The sequence below is a fragment of the Brachyistius frenatus genome, unplaced genomic scaffold (genome assembly GCF_029030835.1).
Source record: "Brachyistius frenatus isolate BFR_SWC_R1_liver_20210118 unplaced genomic scaffold, ASM2903083v1 Contig_8, whole genome shotgun sequence".
In the NCBI taxonomy this organism is placed as follows: Eukaryota; Metazoa; Chordata; class Actinopteri; family Embiotocidae; genus Brachyistius; species Brachyistius frenatus.
Window position 1 is genome coordinate 4,286,769 of NW_027210607.1, and position 17,662 is coordinate 4,304,430.

The 17,662-nt window shown below is 41.9% G+C and overlaps 3 protein-coding genes across 4 annotated transcripts; 1 reads left to right on the top strand and 2 right to left on the bottom strand.

The window, feature by feature from the left end:
* Positions 1–555: 555 nt before the first annotated feature.
* cacul1 (CDK2 associated cullin domain 1) lies at positions 556–5,428 on the bottom strand. Of its 2 annotated transcripts, XM_069689986.1 has the most exons (9): positions 5,348–5,428; positions 4,345–5,213; positions 4,084–4,210; positions 3,827–3,929; positions 3,652–3,747; positions 3,451–3,553; positions 3,189–3,278; positions 2,443–2,581; positions 556–2,334 (listed from the first exon to the last, which is right to left on the bottom strand). In XM_069689986.1, the coding sequence occupies exons 2-9, from the start codon at positions 4,661–4,663 to the stop codon at positions 2,295–2,297; spliced, it is 1,017 nt and encodes a 338-aa protein (XP_069546087.1). In that variant the 5' UTR covers positions 4,664–5,213; positions 5,348–5,428; the 3' UTR covers positions 556–2,294. The 2 variants fall into 2 exon arrangements, with proteins under 2 accessions (XP_069546087.1, XP_069546088.1); XM_069689987.1 differs by lacking the exon at positions 3,652–3,747.
* Positions 5,254–11,377, bottom strand: sirt1 (sirtuin 1). The gene is made up of 9 exons (XM_069689983.1): positions 10,999–11,377; positions 10,443–10,565; positions 10,033–10,268; positions 9,767–9,919; positions 9,025–9,172; positions 8,848–8,927; positions 7,698–7,881; positions 7,072–7,593; positions 5,254–6,847 (listed from the first exon to the last, which is right to left on the bottom strand). The coding sequence occupies exons 1-9, from the start codon at positions 11,345–11,347 to the stop codon at positions 6,558–6,560; spliced, it is 2,085 nt and encodes a 694-aa protein (XP_069546084.1). The 5' UTR covers positions 11,348–11,377; the 3' UTR covers positions 5,254–6,557.
* Positions 11,378–11,853: 476 nt separating this feature from the next.
* On the top strand, positions 11,854–15,619 carry dnajc12 (DnaJ (Hsp40) homolog, subfamily C, member 12). The gene is made up of 5 exons (XM_069689988.1): positions 11,854–12,197; positions 12,794–12,872; positions 13,161–13,300; positions 13,382–13,526; positions 14,284–15,619. Exons 1-5 carry the CDS (start codon positions 12,120–12,122, stop codon positions 14,364–14,366), a joined length of 525 nt encoding a protein of 174 aa, XP_069546089.1. The 5' UTR covers positions 11,854–12,119; the 3' UTR covers positions 14,367–15,619.
* Positions 15,620–17,662: the final 2,043 nt, after the last annotated feature.

Genomic DNA, 17,662 nt, shown 5'->3' on the forward strand with positions numbered 1-17,662 from the left:
TGGTGTATGGGACATTTCCTTGGCTCGTTCAGGGCTCTTTAGTACCAACTGAACATCATTTAAACACCACCCGAGTATCGTAGCTGACCACGTCCACCCTTCATGATCGAAGTGTACCCATCTGATACTTTTCACCATGTCAGAGCTATCATCATCTCGGACTGGTTTCTTGAACATGATAATGAGCTCACAGCGTCCACAGTCGCCACATCTCAATCCAACAGAGCACCTTTGTGATGAGGTGAAACGGGAGATTTGCATCATTAAGGGACTGCTGACAAATCCTCAGCCTGATTCTGTCCCGTCAATGTGGCTCAAAGTCTCCCAGGAACTTTCCTGCACCGTGTTGAATATACATTAAAGGAGGTCCAACACAATGCTAGCACAGTAATGAAGTGGCTGATCAATAACTCAGTACATTCAGTGTTTAGCATCAGCAGTGATTGGGATTTCCCTCCATTTCTTAAGATCTTTTCTAATTCCTACATACTGATTGGATCAACATTTCTTAAGAATCCCGTTTTAAAATCTCAATAAATGAAAAATAGAATCACCTTTGTGTCCTAATAAAATTAGTTTATTTGAAAGTTGATGAGAAAATGTTTCAAAACTCAAAAGACAGAAACAAAAAAAAGCAAGGCTGAGCATCTAATTACACTTAAAACAGTGCAAGACCTTGTATCAAATACTTTTAATTCATCCCTTAACAAACCTGCTCCTGCGACTGAAGCTCTAGTGTACAAGGACCACTATGCAGAGACAAAAAACTATTTACATCATGAACATGCGATACATGTTAGACACATTTAATGCACAAGTGTACCAGACTCGGGCCAAGACAATATTTGCATATTATTTGCTTGGTTAAATCCATGAAGTATCAGGTGTGATATATCAAGAGTTAAAGGTCCCATGGTGTAGAAATCCAGATGTCCAGTTTGTTTATTATAAAGTAGGTGTAGTTGCTGTATAAATACTGTGTCAAAACGCTGGGTCAGAAATATACAGCCTGTTCAGCGACTGTGCTGTTTGGACATCTTTAAGTTTGTGATGTCACAAGCTCTTGCTCATGTCATATGTCTGCCCTCAGCGCGGCCTACTGTCCAACTTTTTATTAAGAAAGAAATCACAGATTAGTCATTCTGTCGTGGAGCTAGCGAGCCACAAGACTGAAGAAAACCTGTGGCTGGCCTGAGCGTGTGTCACTCAGAAAAGAGTCAGCCAATCAGAAGAGAGGATCACTGATGTCAATGTGCCTTAAAGACACCAACACAAATCAGACAGTTGTTGGTGGCTCCAGACGAAGGCTTAAGAGAGGAGATGTAAAACTATATGAAGAAGGCTTTTGGTTCTTAAAACCACAAAACATCTTCTTATGGATATCAAGACCAGCTGAAAAGTGTCACATTTGGCACCTTTAAGGAACAATTAGGAAAACCTCAAATACTACTCTATGGTTGTCTAAACTCTCTGGCACTCGGTGTAATGTCCTGCACGGCAATGTGTGCCAAACCAACAAACAAGGCTAAAACAAACAAGTCTGATTTAAAGGGTAGAGGTTAACTAAAGTCAAAAACAACAAATGGTTCAACCAAAGCTTAAAACTCGTTAGTACAAAAGACATTAAATGGCTCAGTGACTTGGACATTGTAGAACATTAATAATGTCAACTCGTGTCCAATGTATTATGCTGTATATAAAGGAAACAAATAATGTACTGTAGTCCTCTTTGGCATAACTGGAAAATACAATCTGGTTTACCAGTGCAGTGAAGGCAACATGAAGAGGAGAATCATAGCTGAGGTCAATGACTTAGTTCCCACTTGGTTCCACAGTCATTTGTGTTTGACTGCAGCCACTGAGTTACACACAGTGGATGAAACCAAGGGATTAACACGTGGTCAGTATTATTAGCAGCAATAGAAAGTCTCGATTAGCCCAGACTATCAAAACAACACAAGACACTTCCATGTTAAAGGTTAGGAATGAAACACCCATCGTGAGCCTGTCCCTCGTCACGGCGATCAGACCGACGCCACGAAGGCACTCATCAAACGAGCAGAACATGAAGACCCACACCGTAATGGAAGCATGTGTGCTATGATCAAGCTTCTGCTCAACAACTCAGCTTCATGTTCTCTTTGCTGTTCACAGTGATTTGTGGCCGGAAGTCGGGAGAGATGAAGCCGACTCATTGTTAACTTTGTAGCGAGTGCAGTGAGACGACTTGTGACAAAGATGCAGGAGGCACAGTAAAAGTTCTGCAACAAGATCTGCCGGGCCCGGCCCCGCCATCAGGAGTCATCGCTGGCCCGTTTACGAGACTGGTCACCTCTGCAGAAACAAGCGCATTTCATTAGTGATTTAAAGTACATCAGCTGTGTTATTGAGACTGATGAGTCTGTCTGGAGGCAAAAAAAAAAAAAAAAAAAAAAAACTGACCGTGGAAATCCGTTCATGGAGAGCTCCATCTGCAGCTTCTGGTCGTGAGCAGCGTAGTCAGACAGGAGAGACTCCACAGCGGGAGGGTTGATTTGGGGAATAAAGCCAGAAAAGAGGGGCGGGGCTAACTGGGCCCAGTCTGAAAAAAAGAGGAAACCAAAAGTCAGCGAATCAGAAGAACATGGGAAAAAAAAAAAAAAAGGCAGTTTCAAATGGCGTACTTCACTTACTTACTGGAAATAACCGTAACATTTGAATGCATCACCTGCGAACATATCTGCCGGCTTTTATTATTTTACCCAGAAATGATCATGTTTTCCTGCCTTCTGTTTAACACACTCAATAAACAAACTGATGTCTTCTGTCCAGCAGCAGCTTTAGTAAAGAATAGACACTTTTGTGAGATGTTCTGAAACAGCTGCAGCTTCCTCAGACGCCTTCATTTGAAAAAAAAAAAAAAAAAAAAAAAAAAAGTTTTTTTTCCTCTGTGTAGCCAAGATAGCGACAGTTGAGTGTGGAAAATGTCCGGTGTTTCACACTTCATGTTTGGACCGTTTTGAGTGCATCATCTGGGTACTTGTAGTGGACTGCATGCTTCTGTACTCGCCAGTGAGAACTTACTGATGCACTCACAATAGTGAGCGTTAGTGTGTTAGTACGCCATCTGGAACAGAGCTGAACTATTTATCATCTGGATTTCAAAGATGTAGGTCAGATGTAGGAAGCTGGAGGAAGATGTAGGTCACCTGGTCGGAGGCTGTAGAGGCCCTTAACCACACTGGCCATTGTTGATGGCTGCACTTGAAAAGGCATCGAGTGAGCTTTGATGAGAAGAGCTGGAAAGAACAAGGGAATCAGAAGTCTTTTTTTTGTTGTTATATATCTGCAGGATTTTAGTTTTTTACACAAGTGGATCTGACAGCTTTGTTGCAGCTTCACAATTATTATTATTATGAGCCGATTTTATGTCAGATGTCAAGGGGTTGTAAAATGAAGCAATACACTCACGCATCAGTGTGTTCACATGTTTTTCTGCAACGTGGTCGGCAAACAGCTTCATCAGATCTTCTCTCAGGTCTCTGTTCAGTTTGGACTCGATGTAGAACTTGTTCTGAAAACATTACAAATCATTGAGACGCACACGCAACCAAATACAAGGCCGTACCTGGTTTCACGGGGTGTGCTAGAAAGCAGAGAAATGACGCCTACCAAGTACAGAAACACAGGAACAATACACTGGAGAGAAGCCGTGTATTGAGTCAGAGCAACGTTAAAGTTCTCGATGAAGTTTTCAGGCGGGCTGGCCTGAAAAACAATCATAACAGCGTTAGTTGTCTAGTTTGTGTGTGTGCTGGATGTCACAAGCCTCCGTGTTTGCGCTTACTTGTAGACGGGTGGAAACCTCCAGCAGATGACTTGTTATTTTTGATGTCAGATCGCTGTAGAGCAGCTCTGAGTGCTGCTGACACACACACTTGTAGACGTAACTAGGAAAACCACAAGTGAAGGTAAAACTCAGAAAAGCTTTTTTTTTTTTTAATTCATCTGAGAATAACCAGCGATGCACGCAGCAGAAATCCTCCACTGTGGGGAAACCCCTGGTCCAGTGTGTTTAAACCGAGTCTGCCTTCACGGGCTCACCTGTATATCTGTGCATAAGACACGGAGATGTGCTCGGTGGGGTTCTGGATCAGCAGACGGTCGATTGCCTTCTCCAGGTTCGGCCAGTGGTTCTTCCGGTAGTCCTCTACGGCCATCGCATTCAGGACTGAAGGGGGGAAAAGAGGAGAGCTGCTCCATGATCACTCTTTACACACACACACACACCAGTAACCCAATCCGAGCCGCGGTGACCGCCTGCAGGGTGTCGGGCCCTTCTGTCGCGGCTTCTCGTGAACTCACGCAGCTTGGAAGTCGACTCGACGGTGAATTTCCCCTCCACGGCGGCTGAAGCGTCCGTGCAGTCGGTCTCGCTGACCTCGCTGCTCTCGCTGCCGGAGTCCGAGTCCATGGACTTTGAGGTACCGGACCGCAGCTTCCCGGGCCGAGTCCCCGGCTCTCCTCCTCCCGGCACCGTCGGACAGACGTGCTGCGGGACCGTCGTTACATCCGACAGCTGGCTGCTAAGATACGTGCGGACTTTGCTGCTGCTGCTGCTCGCACAATAGTTGTGGTTGGGGTCGTCTTTTAGCTCCAAGCTGTCATCTTCCATGGCCTCCATTTCCACAGTCGCTCCTGTGCACCGAAGCCAGATGTTACTACATCAGCATTTTATGTCAAAATAAAAGACGAAGATGTAGAAAGTGTCAGGCGTTTTCAGCGGTGTCCATCTCGGGTTTGCTGTTGTTGACTGAAGTTTTACGACACGTCGTATCACAGGACAGCGGAGGGGAAATGTGGGAAATGTAGTCCCGAGCATTTAAGACGAACAGATGTTTCTGCAGACCTTGTTTCTGTGAACTTTTTTTTTTTTCCCCCACTGGACCGTTTAAAACCACCTGAATAGTTTATAGGAATTAGTGCTGACAGAAAAACCGGCTTGTTCTGAAAGCGATGTTTTGAGCAGAAACTTTACTGCGCATGCGCAAACTACAAACACTTAATGTGCATAGCAATTAGATTTTAGTTCTTGCATATTGTACTACTGTACGGTTGTTACAGACACATTTCTCCTAATACAAGATGTTACTTTGAGCTGTTGTTAACGGACTGAGGACCTGGCAGGACTTCTCATGTCAGCTTCATCCCATTGAAGATATTGATGTGGACACCTGGCAGGTGCGTTTGAAAAAAAGAGAAATGAGTGGTCAGTGTTTTTTCATTTTTTTTTTTTTTACTGAGAACCCCAGGAGAGATAACAACTATAGTGATGTAAAAACTTCATCAACCGTAAACAAAACATTACCTTGGAAATGGTATGTGAATCATGTCGGTTGTAGACAGCATCCAACACATTGGCTCATGTACGTCTATACACCAACACTGTATCTTTAGAGGCAGCAGACTCCTTTATCTTCTATTACACGGGCAACACATCTGGTTTCATAGGAAGGAGAAAAAGTGCCGTTGTCAATGTGAATATCTTCCGAAGGCTTATTATTACAACTCAGCGGAACTTGAAAAACTATCATCTACCCCTTGATGAGTATGTCTCACATCAGAGTATAAAAATAAGAGGCTTGACCATAAAAAGTAGCTGCCACATGTCAGAAGGAACACCTTGTCAATAGTTTTTTTTTTTTTTCCCAAGATTTAAATGACGGGTTAAACATACAAAGCTTATGACAACGTAGGAGCGTCTTGATAAAAGTGTTCTTTGGTCTAAAATTAAAGAGTACTGTTTCTTTTCCATCGTGTACCCTGATGAGAGGGCAGAACTGAACTTTGTGTATTGCGAGTTAGGCAATGCGTCCAAGTAAACCACCTGAAGAATTATGTATGTGTCTGAAACTCATAGTACCCACTAATTATCAGGCAGTAGGCTTCCTTATTTACATGTGTCCTCAATGGAAACATGCACCAACTCTGAAACACATCATTAGAGCACAGCTGACATCACACTGTGGAGTCAGATTAACATTTGAATCTTTGTTTGTATTGACTGCAATTTAGGAATTAAAGCTTAATCTAGTGTTGCATTCTTGGTGCGCCACAGTGGATGAGAACATCAGCTAAATCTCTGAAAATGTTAATGCAAAATGAGATAAGAACATGAACAGAAAACCTAAAAAAAAAAAAGGAAAAGAAAACAATTACTGCATTGTATTTAGAAAGTAGTAGAGAATGTAGTTTCAGACACAATGAATGTGACCAAACTGGGCACCGATAGAAAAACAAGGGGGAAAAGAAACCTGCTGCATATTCACACAAAGTTGTCACGCAATTTCAACTTTATGAAAAATAATAGTATGAGGATGAGTCAAAAATATATGAAACATACATATATATATATATATATACATACATATATATATATATACATACATATATACACATATATATATACATATACACACATATATATATATACACACACACACATATATATATATATATGTATACATACATATATATAAAAAAGACAATTAGTGCTTTGCCGAGTGGGAACTTTACATTTATAGGTGTGTGGTGCTCTGAGTCTGTCCAGAAATATTGTCTATCTGCACACTTGATGTGGCCTCGTTGGCTAAAGTGTGTTGTAATGTGTCTCTGAGGAATGTCTCTCCATCTGCTGCTGTTGCGTCGGCATCCTCCGGCTCACTGTCGTCTTCCACCCCTTCAGCACTGCACTCTGACTCCTCGCTGTCGCTCTCGCAGGAGCTCGACGTCTCATCTTCTGAGTCGGAATAAACCTCGGCCCCATGGAAGATATAGTGATTTGGCAGTTGAAACAGGTACTGGCCTGCTGCGGAAACCAACAGAGGATCTATCAACTTGGTCTGTTTTGGCATTCGTAAATATAATTGGATAAATTAGATGTATTTGTATGCAGGGGAAAACAGGTTTAGTGAATGAGATGAATATGTTCCCGCCTGTGTTTAAACACACGTCTAACTTTGAAACGCCTCAAAATATAGTTGTTAATTATAGTAAGCAGTATTGTTCTCATTTCCAGGGTCTAAAGCTTACCCTCAAGGCGTTTGCTGATTGGACTTCTGTTGATTCGACTCATCCAGCATCTTCTTCGAAATTCAAGGTTGGAGGTTTGGCTCTTGAGTTCAGCTGCCTCCTCTTTTGGTGTGCCCTCTGCTGGTAACTGGGGAGATTCAGCCGTCTCCTCGCCTGGATGCTGAGCATTTGGACAAGGCTCGAGAGGTGGAACATTATTATCTGTAGTCTCTGTGACATTCAGACTTTCTGTCTCCTCTGAAGGCGTGTTTACTGAGTCTGTGCTGTGCTGCTTCTGCTCCTCCTGAGCTGCGTCGCTCGACAAGGCCTCGCTTGGTGGCTGCTCTGGTAACCGCGGGGGTTTGTCTGTGATCTCAGAGAGTCTTACAGTGTTGTAGCAGAGCTGCTCAAAGTCTCCACCCAACCGATGACAGAGCTCGTTGACGATGACGTCGCAGTCCCCAAGTAGCTCCACGTCAAAGTTGAGGTGAGGCAGCTGCTCCCTATTGATCAGGACCTGAGGCACTTCATGAGGAACGGAGTCTGGAGGACGACAGGACAACAGTTGCATATCATTTTTGGATTAAATGCCAACACATTAGAAACAGATCGGAGAGTAGAAATCCATTCATCTGAATCAAACGTACTTGGGATGAGGGCAACTGGTCGGACTTTAAGCGACGAGCCAATGACAATCAAGAGGTCCACCTCATCTTTGTCCTGCTTCATTGCTCTGTGGAACATTTCTGGAAGGTTCTCCCCAAAAAAGACGATGTCAGGTTTCATGATTGCCAGTGGAATATCTGGACACCGTGGACAGTGAGGGACAACCTGCAGGATGGATTTATTTTAAATCAGCATTTCAACAAAACATTGTGTTAAAGGAATGCTGGGCCATTTGTTTGGACAGGGGTTGCGTGTTTATAATATCCACAATACGAACCCGTGTTCTCAAAGTAGGTGGCTGTACGACTCAGATTTACTTCTACGATTGTCTGGCAGTCGTACGTTGATAGATGGTGTAAAATCTTTAGGAAGAGTACTTGATGTATGGTATTTTATTCTCTCCCTGGACATATCAGTTTCTGCCGGAGCTGAAAACCCCATTTCAAACTTTAACACATTCTTGACATAAAAAACCCACCCAAATTATAATAAATTATTATGTAATTATAAATAAATGAATATGAAGGATTCTGCTACAAGCAATATTTATAGTACGTTAATGAAGATGGACAAACTGCTTGAAGTATCTTTTCACTACAAGTCAAGACTCAAATGATATTGACTGATACGATCAGGTTTTAACTCCGGTATATTTGGACAGTACTGATGACACTCATATAAAACATGGTATGTTGAACCAAAATAATGTCCGAGTAACAAGAAAGCAACGCAGACCATAACTTGTCCCAGCAGGACAATCACAGGTGTCATTAACATGACGATGTTCCAGCAATCAATAATGAAACGGGTTACACTTGTTTTTGACAAGTATCTGCTGTGAAAAGGGTCACATCTACTTTAGTTTGTCACATTGAATGGCTGACATACACAAAACCTCCTACAGCACACGTACACAGACGACTCTCTTCTGGCACCGCAGGATTCCTCAATTCTACTCGTTATCATCACTGCCTGACGTGATGACGATTGTTACCGACAGTCTGTTGCGTGTTCTCATTTACATTATCGCAGGGGTTTGCTGTTGGGACTTTTTATTTTTGTTTTATACAGCTGTTTGTGACTGATGATAAGATGTTCGTTTTCCTGGATCATTCAGTAATGAATAAATACCTGGTTAAAGATGTCTTCCCTTATAGCCTCACAATCCATTTTGTGTTTACAGACGAGACAGGACGCTGTGGCAAACGACCCTGAAATTAAGGAGATATTTATGACTTCTCACCATCACGAGGGGAAGAACTATATAAAAAAAATAATGAAGCGCCACCTATCGGATGTATCACTCACCGTGGCACTGGATAATCCGCTGAACTCCAGCCACTTGTTCTAATGTGTCAATGTTTTGGGTGTAATTGCGCAGCAGCTTTTTCTGCTTGTCCAGCATAGATATAAATCTGTGACAGGGTGAAGGTTGGAACTGACCGGGGTAGATCTCCTGCAACAAAGAGAAGAAAATACAAACCTTGTTTCAATAACGTGTACTTTCACTTTAACAGGCTTTTTTGGATCACTCATCTGGAAAACCTTCCAGCTATTTATAAATCTCTAAACGTTTAAAACCTGAATAAGCTAACACAAGCTGGACCTTTTAAAGCCACATGAATACAGGAGAAGCCCGATAGCCTAACAACAACTTTTTCTGCACATATTTAATGACCTTGATGTACTACATTACAAACTTTTGTTGATCTTTTTCAGGTAATGTTCTTATGTTTATATCGTATGAGAACTGTAACAGGTGTGAACTACAAAATGGAAAACAGCGGATACAGCATAAGAGATTAACATTTTTCAGTGTATTATTTTTCAGTATTTCCTCCTTCCTCGTCTTCCCTGTGACCAAAACCACAACGATGAATGTGCAAACCTAAATGCATGAAAGCCTCTGCATGAAATCACCACTAGTACCTTGCAAATGTTTACCTGAGCATGTTCAGTATGGAAATCATAATGTCACACAGCATACAACAAGGTCTTATCTGGGGGGGCAATCACGTTATTGTGCGATGTAATGCTGATTTGCACAAACCTTAGCAAACTTGAAAAAGGGTCTGGGGTCCCGTCTGAAGTATTCAATGTCAAACATAGCTTGAGGGTCTGGAAGATCAGGAAAGTCCACAGCAAGCCGTGCATAAATGCCATCTCTGGATCGGAAGTCTGGTATTCCACATGAAACTGAAACCTACAAATAATAATAAAATAAATTGCCTGTCTTAATAGAGTGACCGCTGATATTACATGTTCGATCAAGCACACGGTAATTCAAATAGTACGACCGGATAGAGCAACGCGTACCCCGGCACCAGTCAGCACGAGGATCCTTTTACTTTCATGCAGTAGCCTGACCACATCTTCTAAAGTGTTGATATCTTTCCGTTTCTTTCTTTTTGGAGGTTCTGAGATGTTAATTATGATCTGCCACAACGTCATGTCGTCTAAATCTGGCGGGAGGACAGTCTCGGGCAGCAGATCCCTCAGGATGGTCCTTGGATCGGTCTCTCTGATGTGTTGCTGGATGAAGCTGTAGGAACCTGGACGACAACAACAACAACACGGTATCTCAGCATGACTTGTTCTCCAGAAGTGTACATGCCCTGCAGAAAGACCGCCTACAAGTGTCAGATGAGTAATCAATGCAACTGCAGCTACACGGTGTTTTGTTTTTGTTTTTTGTGGGGGGTGGGGAGACAGGCTCTTCTAGGTACCTATCTGTGGTTGAGGGGTCCAGTCGCTGGAGCTGGCGTGAGACGATCTGTCATCGTCCTCGTTCATGTGGTCCGGCGTGACAGCCAGGCCGTTGGAGGGCAGATCATCGGGTCCGAGGAAGTCTGAGCACAGAGACGTTTGGATAATGAAACAAATGCAACTGGTTATAAGTAGACTGTAACGACCACGACGAGTAGTGACCACTTATATCCGCGGCAACAGCCTCGCCGTGGCACCGCGGATTCAAGCGGACGTTAATAAACCGGCGAGAAAACGCGAGGTTGCTATCAAAGTTTAAGGAATGCGTTGGGACGGTTTCCTCTTTCATTTACGGAGTAACTCGATAAAAAGTTAGAGGAAAAGTTGGTCGTTTTGAGAAGTGAACAACTCTCAACACCCGGCGCATCGCTGCTCGTCTTAAAAGTTGGCCGACTAACTTAACTTATTTCCAGTTGCGCCCGCTAAGCTCGCCGGTTAAGTCGTCAAAACAAACACCGCCCACCAGAAGTCACGGAAATACTCAAAGTTGTGCTGAAGGCTCGTCCCGGCTCATACCTGCGCTGTCCTCGGTGGCACCAAACACAGCGCTGTCGTCTAGTTTCCCGACCGGTTTGTGATGCTCGGGAACCAGGAGTCCCAGTCCATTGTTGTCTCCGCCTGGCGCCGCCGGGGCCTGCTCCACCGCCATCACCGGCTTTGCTTCCTTCTCCGCTGGCTGCGCACAATTCGCCGCCGCAGCCTCCCGGTTCCCCGGTGCCCCGGGGAGCCGGGAGAACCGGTCTGCTTCTGTGACTTTGAATCCGTAGTTAGTCGCCAGACTGATTTTCGACCTTTTTGCGGCAGGTTCGTCCGCGTCGGAGGCGCCTGAACAGGCCGTTCCGAGACTGCTCTCTCCGTCCGCCATCTTCAGCCCGCAGAGCCGCTGAGCAGATCCTTCCTCTAGGACAGCTGGCTCATTTGCATATCGCACGTGACCCGCTCTCCACCAATAGCCGCGGGTGGAACGTCCCGTTTTTACGTCGATGACATCAAACCATAACAAAATCTGGTGCCTTCAAATGCTGTCGGACTAATTTCAATCACAGGCGAGCGCTCGTGAATGCCTGCGCAAAACTGTAAATATAAACGCAGACGTCCGACTTTTCGGATGTAGAATATGAACCACGCTAGAAACATTTATTTTATAACTTCCGTATTACATGTACACGTTGACAATTTAATTATTACATTAATTACAAATATAAAATTTTATCTTTTGCCACGCAAGCTAAATAACATGTAGCCTCGTCAAAAAAAAAACTAATTTTGCTACAATGTAATTTACTTTGTTTCTAATTTCTTAATACTTCCTTATGCATTAGTTACATGCCGTCATGAATGAATGTATTTTGTGCTGAGCAGGACCTTTAGCTCGTCCCCTGAATGCAGCATACGTCATATGGTGAGAAGGGACAGCTGAATTTCCACCACAACTCAAAGAGATCTTTCTTGGCCGTTTTAACCATTTGACAGTCGCTCCAATCTGACGCTTTATCGACAATAACTAGATCAACTTTACACAGCAGCAGTGAGAAAGGGATCCCGCCTTCAGCCTTTGAACTGAACAGCTGTGATCTCGGGAAGCAGCTTTCCCAATCTCCGTTAAAAGAAACCATACGCATTTCTCAGTTTTTTTTATGGAGGCTGTTTTGAGCTGCAAACCAGAGGACTTGGAGGATTACTACGGGTTATTGGGATGTGATGAACTGTCATCGGTGAGTTTTGGCCAGTGGGTTTCAGGTTCAGGCTATTTGCTGGGTGACATAACGGATGTCTTGATCTACAAACCAAAAAATATGGATTTAAGAGTTGGGAAGTGGAAAATAATATAAAATAGTTGGTGCACGTCAAAGATCAGAAACTTGTACGTTGTTAATCTAAAAGATACATTAATTATGAGTGTTTTAGAGGTTAGTCTGAACCAACAGAGACCTGTTGATACCTCTCCAAAAGATGTCAGACAAACTAGTCGTGCGTCATCCAGTGGCTTTGTAGGTACAGCAGTTTTGCTTAATAATTTAAAGTAACAATGCATGTAATCAACATTATGTAGTCTGACAAGAATCTACATCCGTGATGGAAACATCAACCCCCTCATCTAAACTGTTCCATAGTAATTACCACTCAGACCAAGAATTACAATGAGCAACACTGAGAAATGAATGCAGCTGAAGGCCTCAAATACACAATCAGTGTTATTTTGAAGACCGGAAATCACTAAGAATATTTTTTTTTATAAGTATTGCATTACTTTAATCATCTACTTGTCAAATATTTAAAAGCTCAAAAGTCCATTATTATTATTTTTCAGACTGAACAGATACTTAATGAGTACAAGATTCGAGCCTTGGCATGTCATCCCGACAAACACCTGGACGACCCAAGAGCAGGTAAATACTGGATATAGTGGGAGAATCTGACTTCTCTCTTTTCTTACTTTTTATGTAGCCAGAAGTGTTGAAGTAAAGGTAAGTTGAGCTTGTTGTGTTTATTTCTTTTTATTCCTAATTTTCTTACTTTTCCCACAAAGAGTTAATATTTCTTTCTGATGTCTTGACTTCAAAGCAAATTATGTTAATGGAGGCCTGCTTAAAACTGCATGTAATGAAGGGGTTCTTTATTTCTCCTCAGCATAATGTTCCATGTTAGTCCCTGATATTTTATTTCCTTTTTGACAGTGGCAGATTTCCAAAAGCTGCAGGAAGCCAAAGAGGTTTTGTGCAACGAAACTAAAAGGAAAAATTACGATCTCTGGAAAAGAAGTGGAGTTGTGATTCTGTTTCGTGACTGGCAAGCCTTAAATGACTCTGTAAAAACTGTATGTAATATCTTCACCTTTTCATTTTTCAAAATAATGTGCAATCTCAGTCATTTAGAAAAGCTGGTCATGTGTTTGCAGTCAATGCACTGGGCTGTGAGAAGTAAGAAGGAGGCAATGTTGGAGGCCTTCAAACCAGAAGACCCCATCACTTCACAAGCAGAGGACCTTCACTGTGAGCAGGAAGCACCGGAGATCTCTTCATGTGAAGCCGTGCCATCTTCAGGTAAGTCAAAGTGAAAAGTATGGAAACACTGCTTCTTTCTTCGTGGGTTGCAGCTCGAATGTAAAACACAAGAAAACAGAAAAAAGATGGTTTTCAATAGTGTCATTAGAATCATTATGTTTGTAGTATTTTTACCTCTAAAACACTGACCTGATTTGGGTATATTTTTGATTGAAGGTCACAGCAGAGAAACATGATAGTCAGAGGAGCACTCCAGGTAAACAGTAAAAACCTGAGCTGCTTAAGAGCCATTAAGGCCATAAAGGATTAAAATAGAGACAATTTGGCAAAGCAAACACTTTAACTTAGGATGTCCAGAAAAGCAGAGCAGCATTTCTGTTTGTGCAGGTTTTTGCAGGTTTAGATGCATTTCAACAGTGATTTCTGTTGTTTTGAAGGACAATTTTTTTTTTTAGCTTTAGAAATGCCTCAAGAAGTCAGTCATAACTTTGTGACAATACTTGTAGGTCTGCATCGCTCGCTGCGTGATCCAGTGATTATGACTTCATAGAATTTGTTTTTCTATGACAGTTTGTAACATAAATTTAGTGTATTATAATTGCCCTTACATCATCATTTAAACAATGTAGCTATTATCTATTGTATGGCCTAATAATAAATATAACATTATGTGATATTTTTGCAATATCTATACATAATAATGAAAATATTTAATTAGCAGGTTTGAACTCCATCCTCTCTTTTACAACATGAAGCATCTGTTGTTTACACTGTATTAAATCTTATTGTTGCTCAGGTGATTACTGCCATCGACGTTTCCGTTGGGCCACTGACTCTCCGTCTAGTCTGCTGCAGAAGTTCCGAAATTATGAAATTTAAATATATTAATAATTCAACTTTGACTATATGTTTGTGTCTCGTTGTTGTCACTTCTTCATGTGGGACCATGTTAACTGTCGTGGCAATGGCTGTGACTCTGTTAAATGTCTAAATGTGTGTGTGAATAATTCTGTGTGACAGAAATCAGACAGCTGCTTATTTTAGATTATGTGAATAATTTATGATGCTTTTAGTTTTCCTTAATATGTTCACTAGCACACAATGGAAACACGATTATTCCAAATACTGGAGTACCTTTAGTGCAGTAATAGTTTCACTTGTGTTGCTGATGTTGGGAACATAAAACTAAAACATACCCTATACATATTTTTGCTTGTGTGTATCATTTATGTCTTTAACTGTAACAGAGGCCATACTAATTCTTTGAATTTAAACGTTAAATTTTGCTGTTTTGTGCAGTTGCATGGCATCATTAAATCTATTCTAATTTAAACTGCTGACTTCCGTTATTATAAGTAATGAACAAATCCAAAATGTTTCTGTAGAAAGAACAAATGATTCATAGTACTTTGAATATAACCTGCATTATAGTTCACAATATTCTGTTTGTTTGGGGACTCTGCTGGGCTTTCTTCACCAGGTGGGATGTGTTCAGGGACCATGTTAGGTCTTCCGTTATGTGGAGTCCCAGGAATTTGATGTTGTGCACCCGCTCCACCTCCTCTCCATTTATGTAGAGTGGAGAGGGTGTGGTCTTCCAGGTTCTCCTGAAGTCAACTATGACCTCTTTTGTTTTGGTGGTGTTGAGGACCAGATTTTTGTCCGAGCACCGCTCAGCCAGATGTTGGATCTCCTGTCTGTGGTAAGTCTCGTCGTTGTTAGCGATGAGTCCCACCACAGTGGTGTCGTCGGAAAACTTTAGTGAACTTTAGTTTCAACAAATATGTCACCTCCCACTGGCAGATGACATATTTGAATCATGACAAACCTCTTCTATAATTGTACAGTATGGATTCCAAATTGTGAGTATAGGTGAGTTTCAGGGTCGAGAAACGAATCACATGTAAGAGTAAAGTGACTGATGTTATGTCTTTGGATTAAAGAACAAACTTGAAAATAGTATCATAGTTTACTTCATGCAAAAATGAGTAACACTGAATATGTCTTACTGTTATGCTACTGTAGGTTTCTTCAGCTCCTGTGATGAAAAGGACAAAAATAGCTGTAACTATAACTTTTGTTTATCTTTGATTATTATAATATCATGAATAAAATGGCATCATTTAACTATATATTCTCCATATTAGTTATAATGTTATTGGTCTTCTGTTATCTGTCTTTAAATATTATTCAGGTAAGAAAAAGGAAGGACTTGATCAAAAACTGTAAACAACAAGGGGGTGAATACAAGAACAAAATATTTAAAAACAAAGATAACAACTGATATGTTCTCTAACTTAACTAACATGGATCAGAAGGTTTAAACCAACCTCAGCTCAACTTTTTACTGAATTACACTGCAGTACCTTTTCTATCCCTTCTAAAAAAAAAATTAATTTGCCTTCTGTATGAATCTTTGGTGTCTTCAATAGCTAGTTGTTGTTTTACAAAATCCTCCCATGTTCAAAGAAGAGATCATTTGTTTGTTTTCAAAGTGGGAGGACTTGGGAACCCTTGGCATTAAATTTAAAAGCACCATTATACCGTCAGGCCTATAAATAAAGGAGGAAAGCATGAAACTGTGTACAAAGTAGTGCTGTATGGATACGTCACCAACATATTCATCAAGCTGGGAGACTATGCAGCATATAAATGAATGACAGCTGTTACTCAAACGTGGTCACCAGATGCCGCCGTGGTATGTGATGACGTCAATGTACACGCCAAAACCCCAATGAGAGTTGGTACTCGTCGCCGGGTGCGGTGGCGCGCGCCTGTAATCCAAGTCCCCGGGAGGCTGAGGCTGGAGGATCGTTGGAGCTCAGGAGCTCTGCGCTGCAGCGGACTGTGCCGATCGGGTGTCCGCGCTAAGCTCGGTATCGATATGGTTCTCCTGGGGGAGCCCGGGACCACCAGGTCGTCTAAGGAGGGGTGCACCGGTCCAGGTCGGAAACGGAGCAGGTCAAAGCCCCCGTGCCGCTCAGTAGTGGGATCGCGCCTGTGAATAGACGCCGTAGTGCAGCCTGAGGAATACAGCGGGACCCAGTCTTTTATACTCTTCTACAAACTACTGGGACAACACACACCATCAAACACCAACACTTTACATCTTCCAGCACCTTCAACACTCATTATCGAGCTTCTCTTTTCCATTAAAACCGCTGCTGTATGTTGGTCCAACAGCGCCTCCACCTGGAGGACAGGAGCAACGACACCAGTCACACCATCACTGCTGCTTCACTCATGTCGGCCTGTATTAGGTAGGTAGGTATGGTAGGTATTTATTTTATTAATCCCGAGGGGAAATTTTTTTCGCTACAGCAGCATACAGAAGCAATAAGATAATAATAGAAATAATAGAATAATAATAGAATAGAATAGAATAATAGAAAAGCAATAAAATAGCAGTAAATAGCAGTAAAAAATATAAGATATAAAATATAAAATGCACACTATATACAGTACATTATATATCTATATATATATTATATACAAACAAACCAAGAAACACAGTCAACATATATATATATATATGTATATATATATACAGTACAGTATATCTCTATATATATTATATACAAACAAACCAAGAAACACAGTCAACAGTGTTATTGTACTGTGATGGATTTTGCCAGAGGTGAGTTATTGTACAGTCTGATTGCAGTGGGCAGGAATGATCTCCTGTATCTGTCCTTGTGACAGCGGAGCTGGAGGAATCTTTTAGAGAAAGTGCTCCTCTGTCCCTGCAGCAGGTGGTGGAGAGGGTGGACAGGATTATCCAATATGGACAATAGTTTGTTCAGCGTCCTCCTCTCCACCACCTTTTCCAGGCTGTCCAGTTTGCAGCCAATGATGGAGCCGGCCTTCTTAACCAGTTTGTTAAGTCTGTTGGTGTCGCCGGCTCCAACGCTGCTTCCCCAGCAGACCACAGTGAAGTACAAAGCACTGGCTACAACAGACTGGTAGAACATCTCCAACATCTTGATGCACACATTGAAGGATCGAAGTTTCCTCAAGAAAAAGAGTCGACTCATCGCCTTCTTGTAGACAGCGTTGATATACATTATCACTGATCTGTAATGAAGCCATTAGTCAACACTTTAAAACTAAGACAGCACTGGGATTGTTTATTCCTCAGGATGTGTGTGAATTTTTTTCTGAAGAAGTTTGTCAAG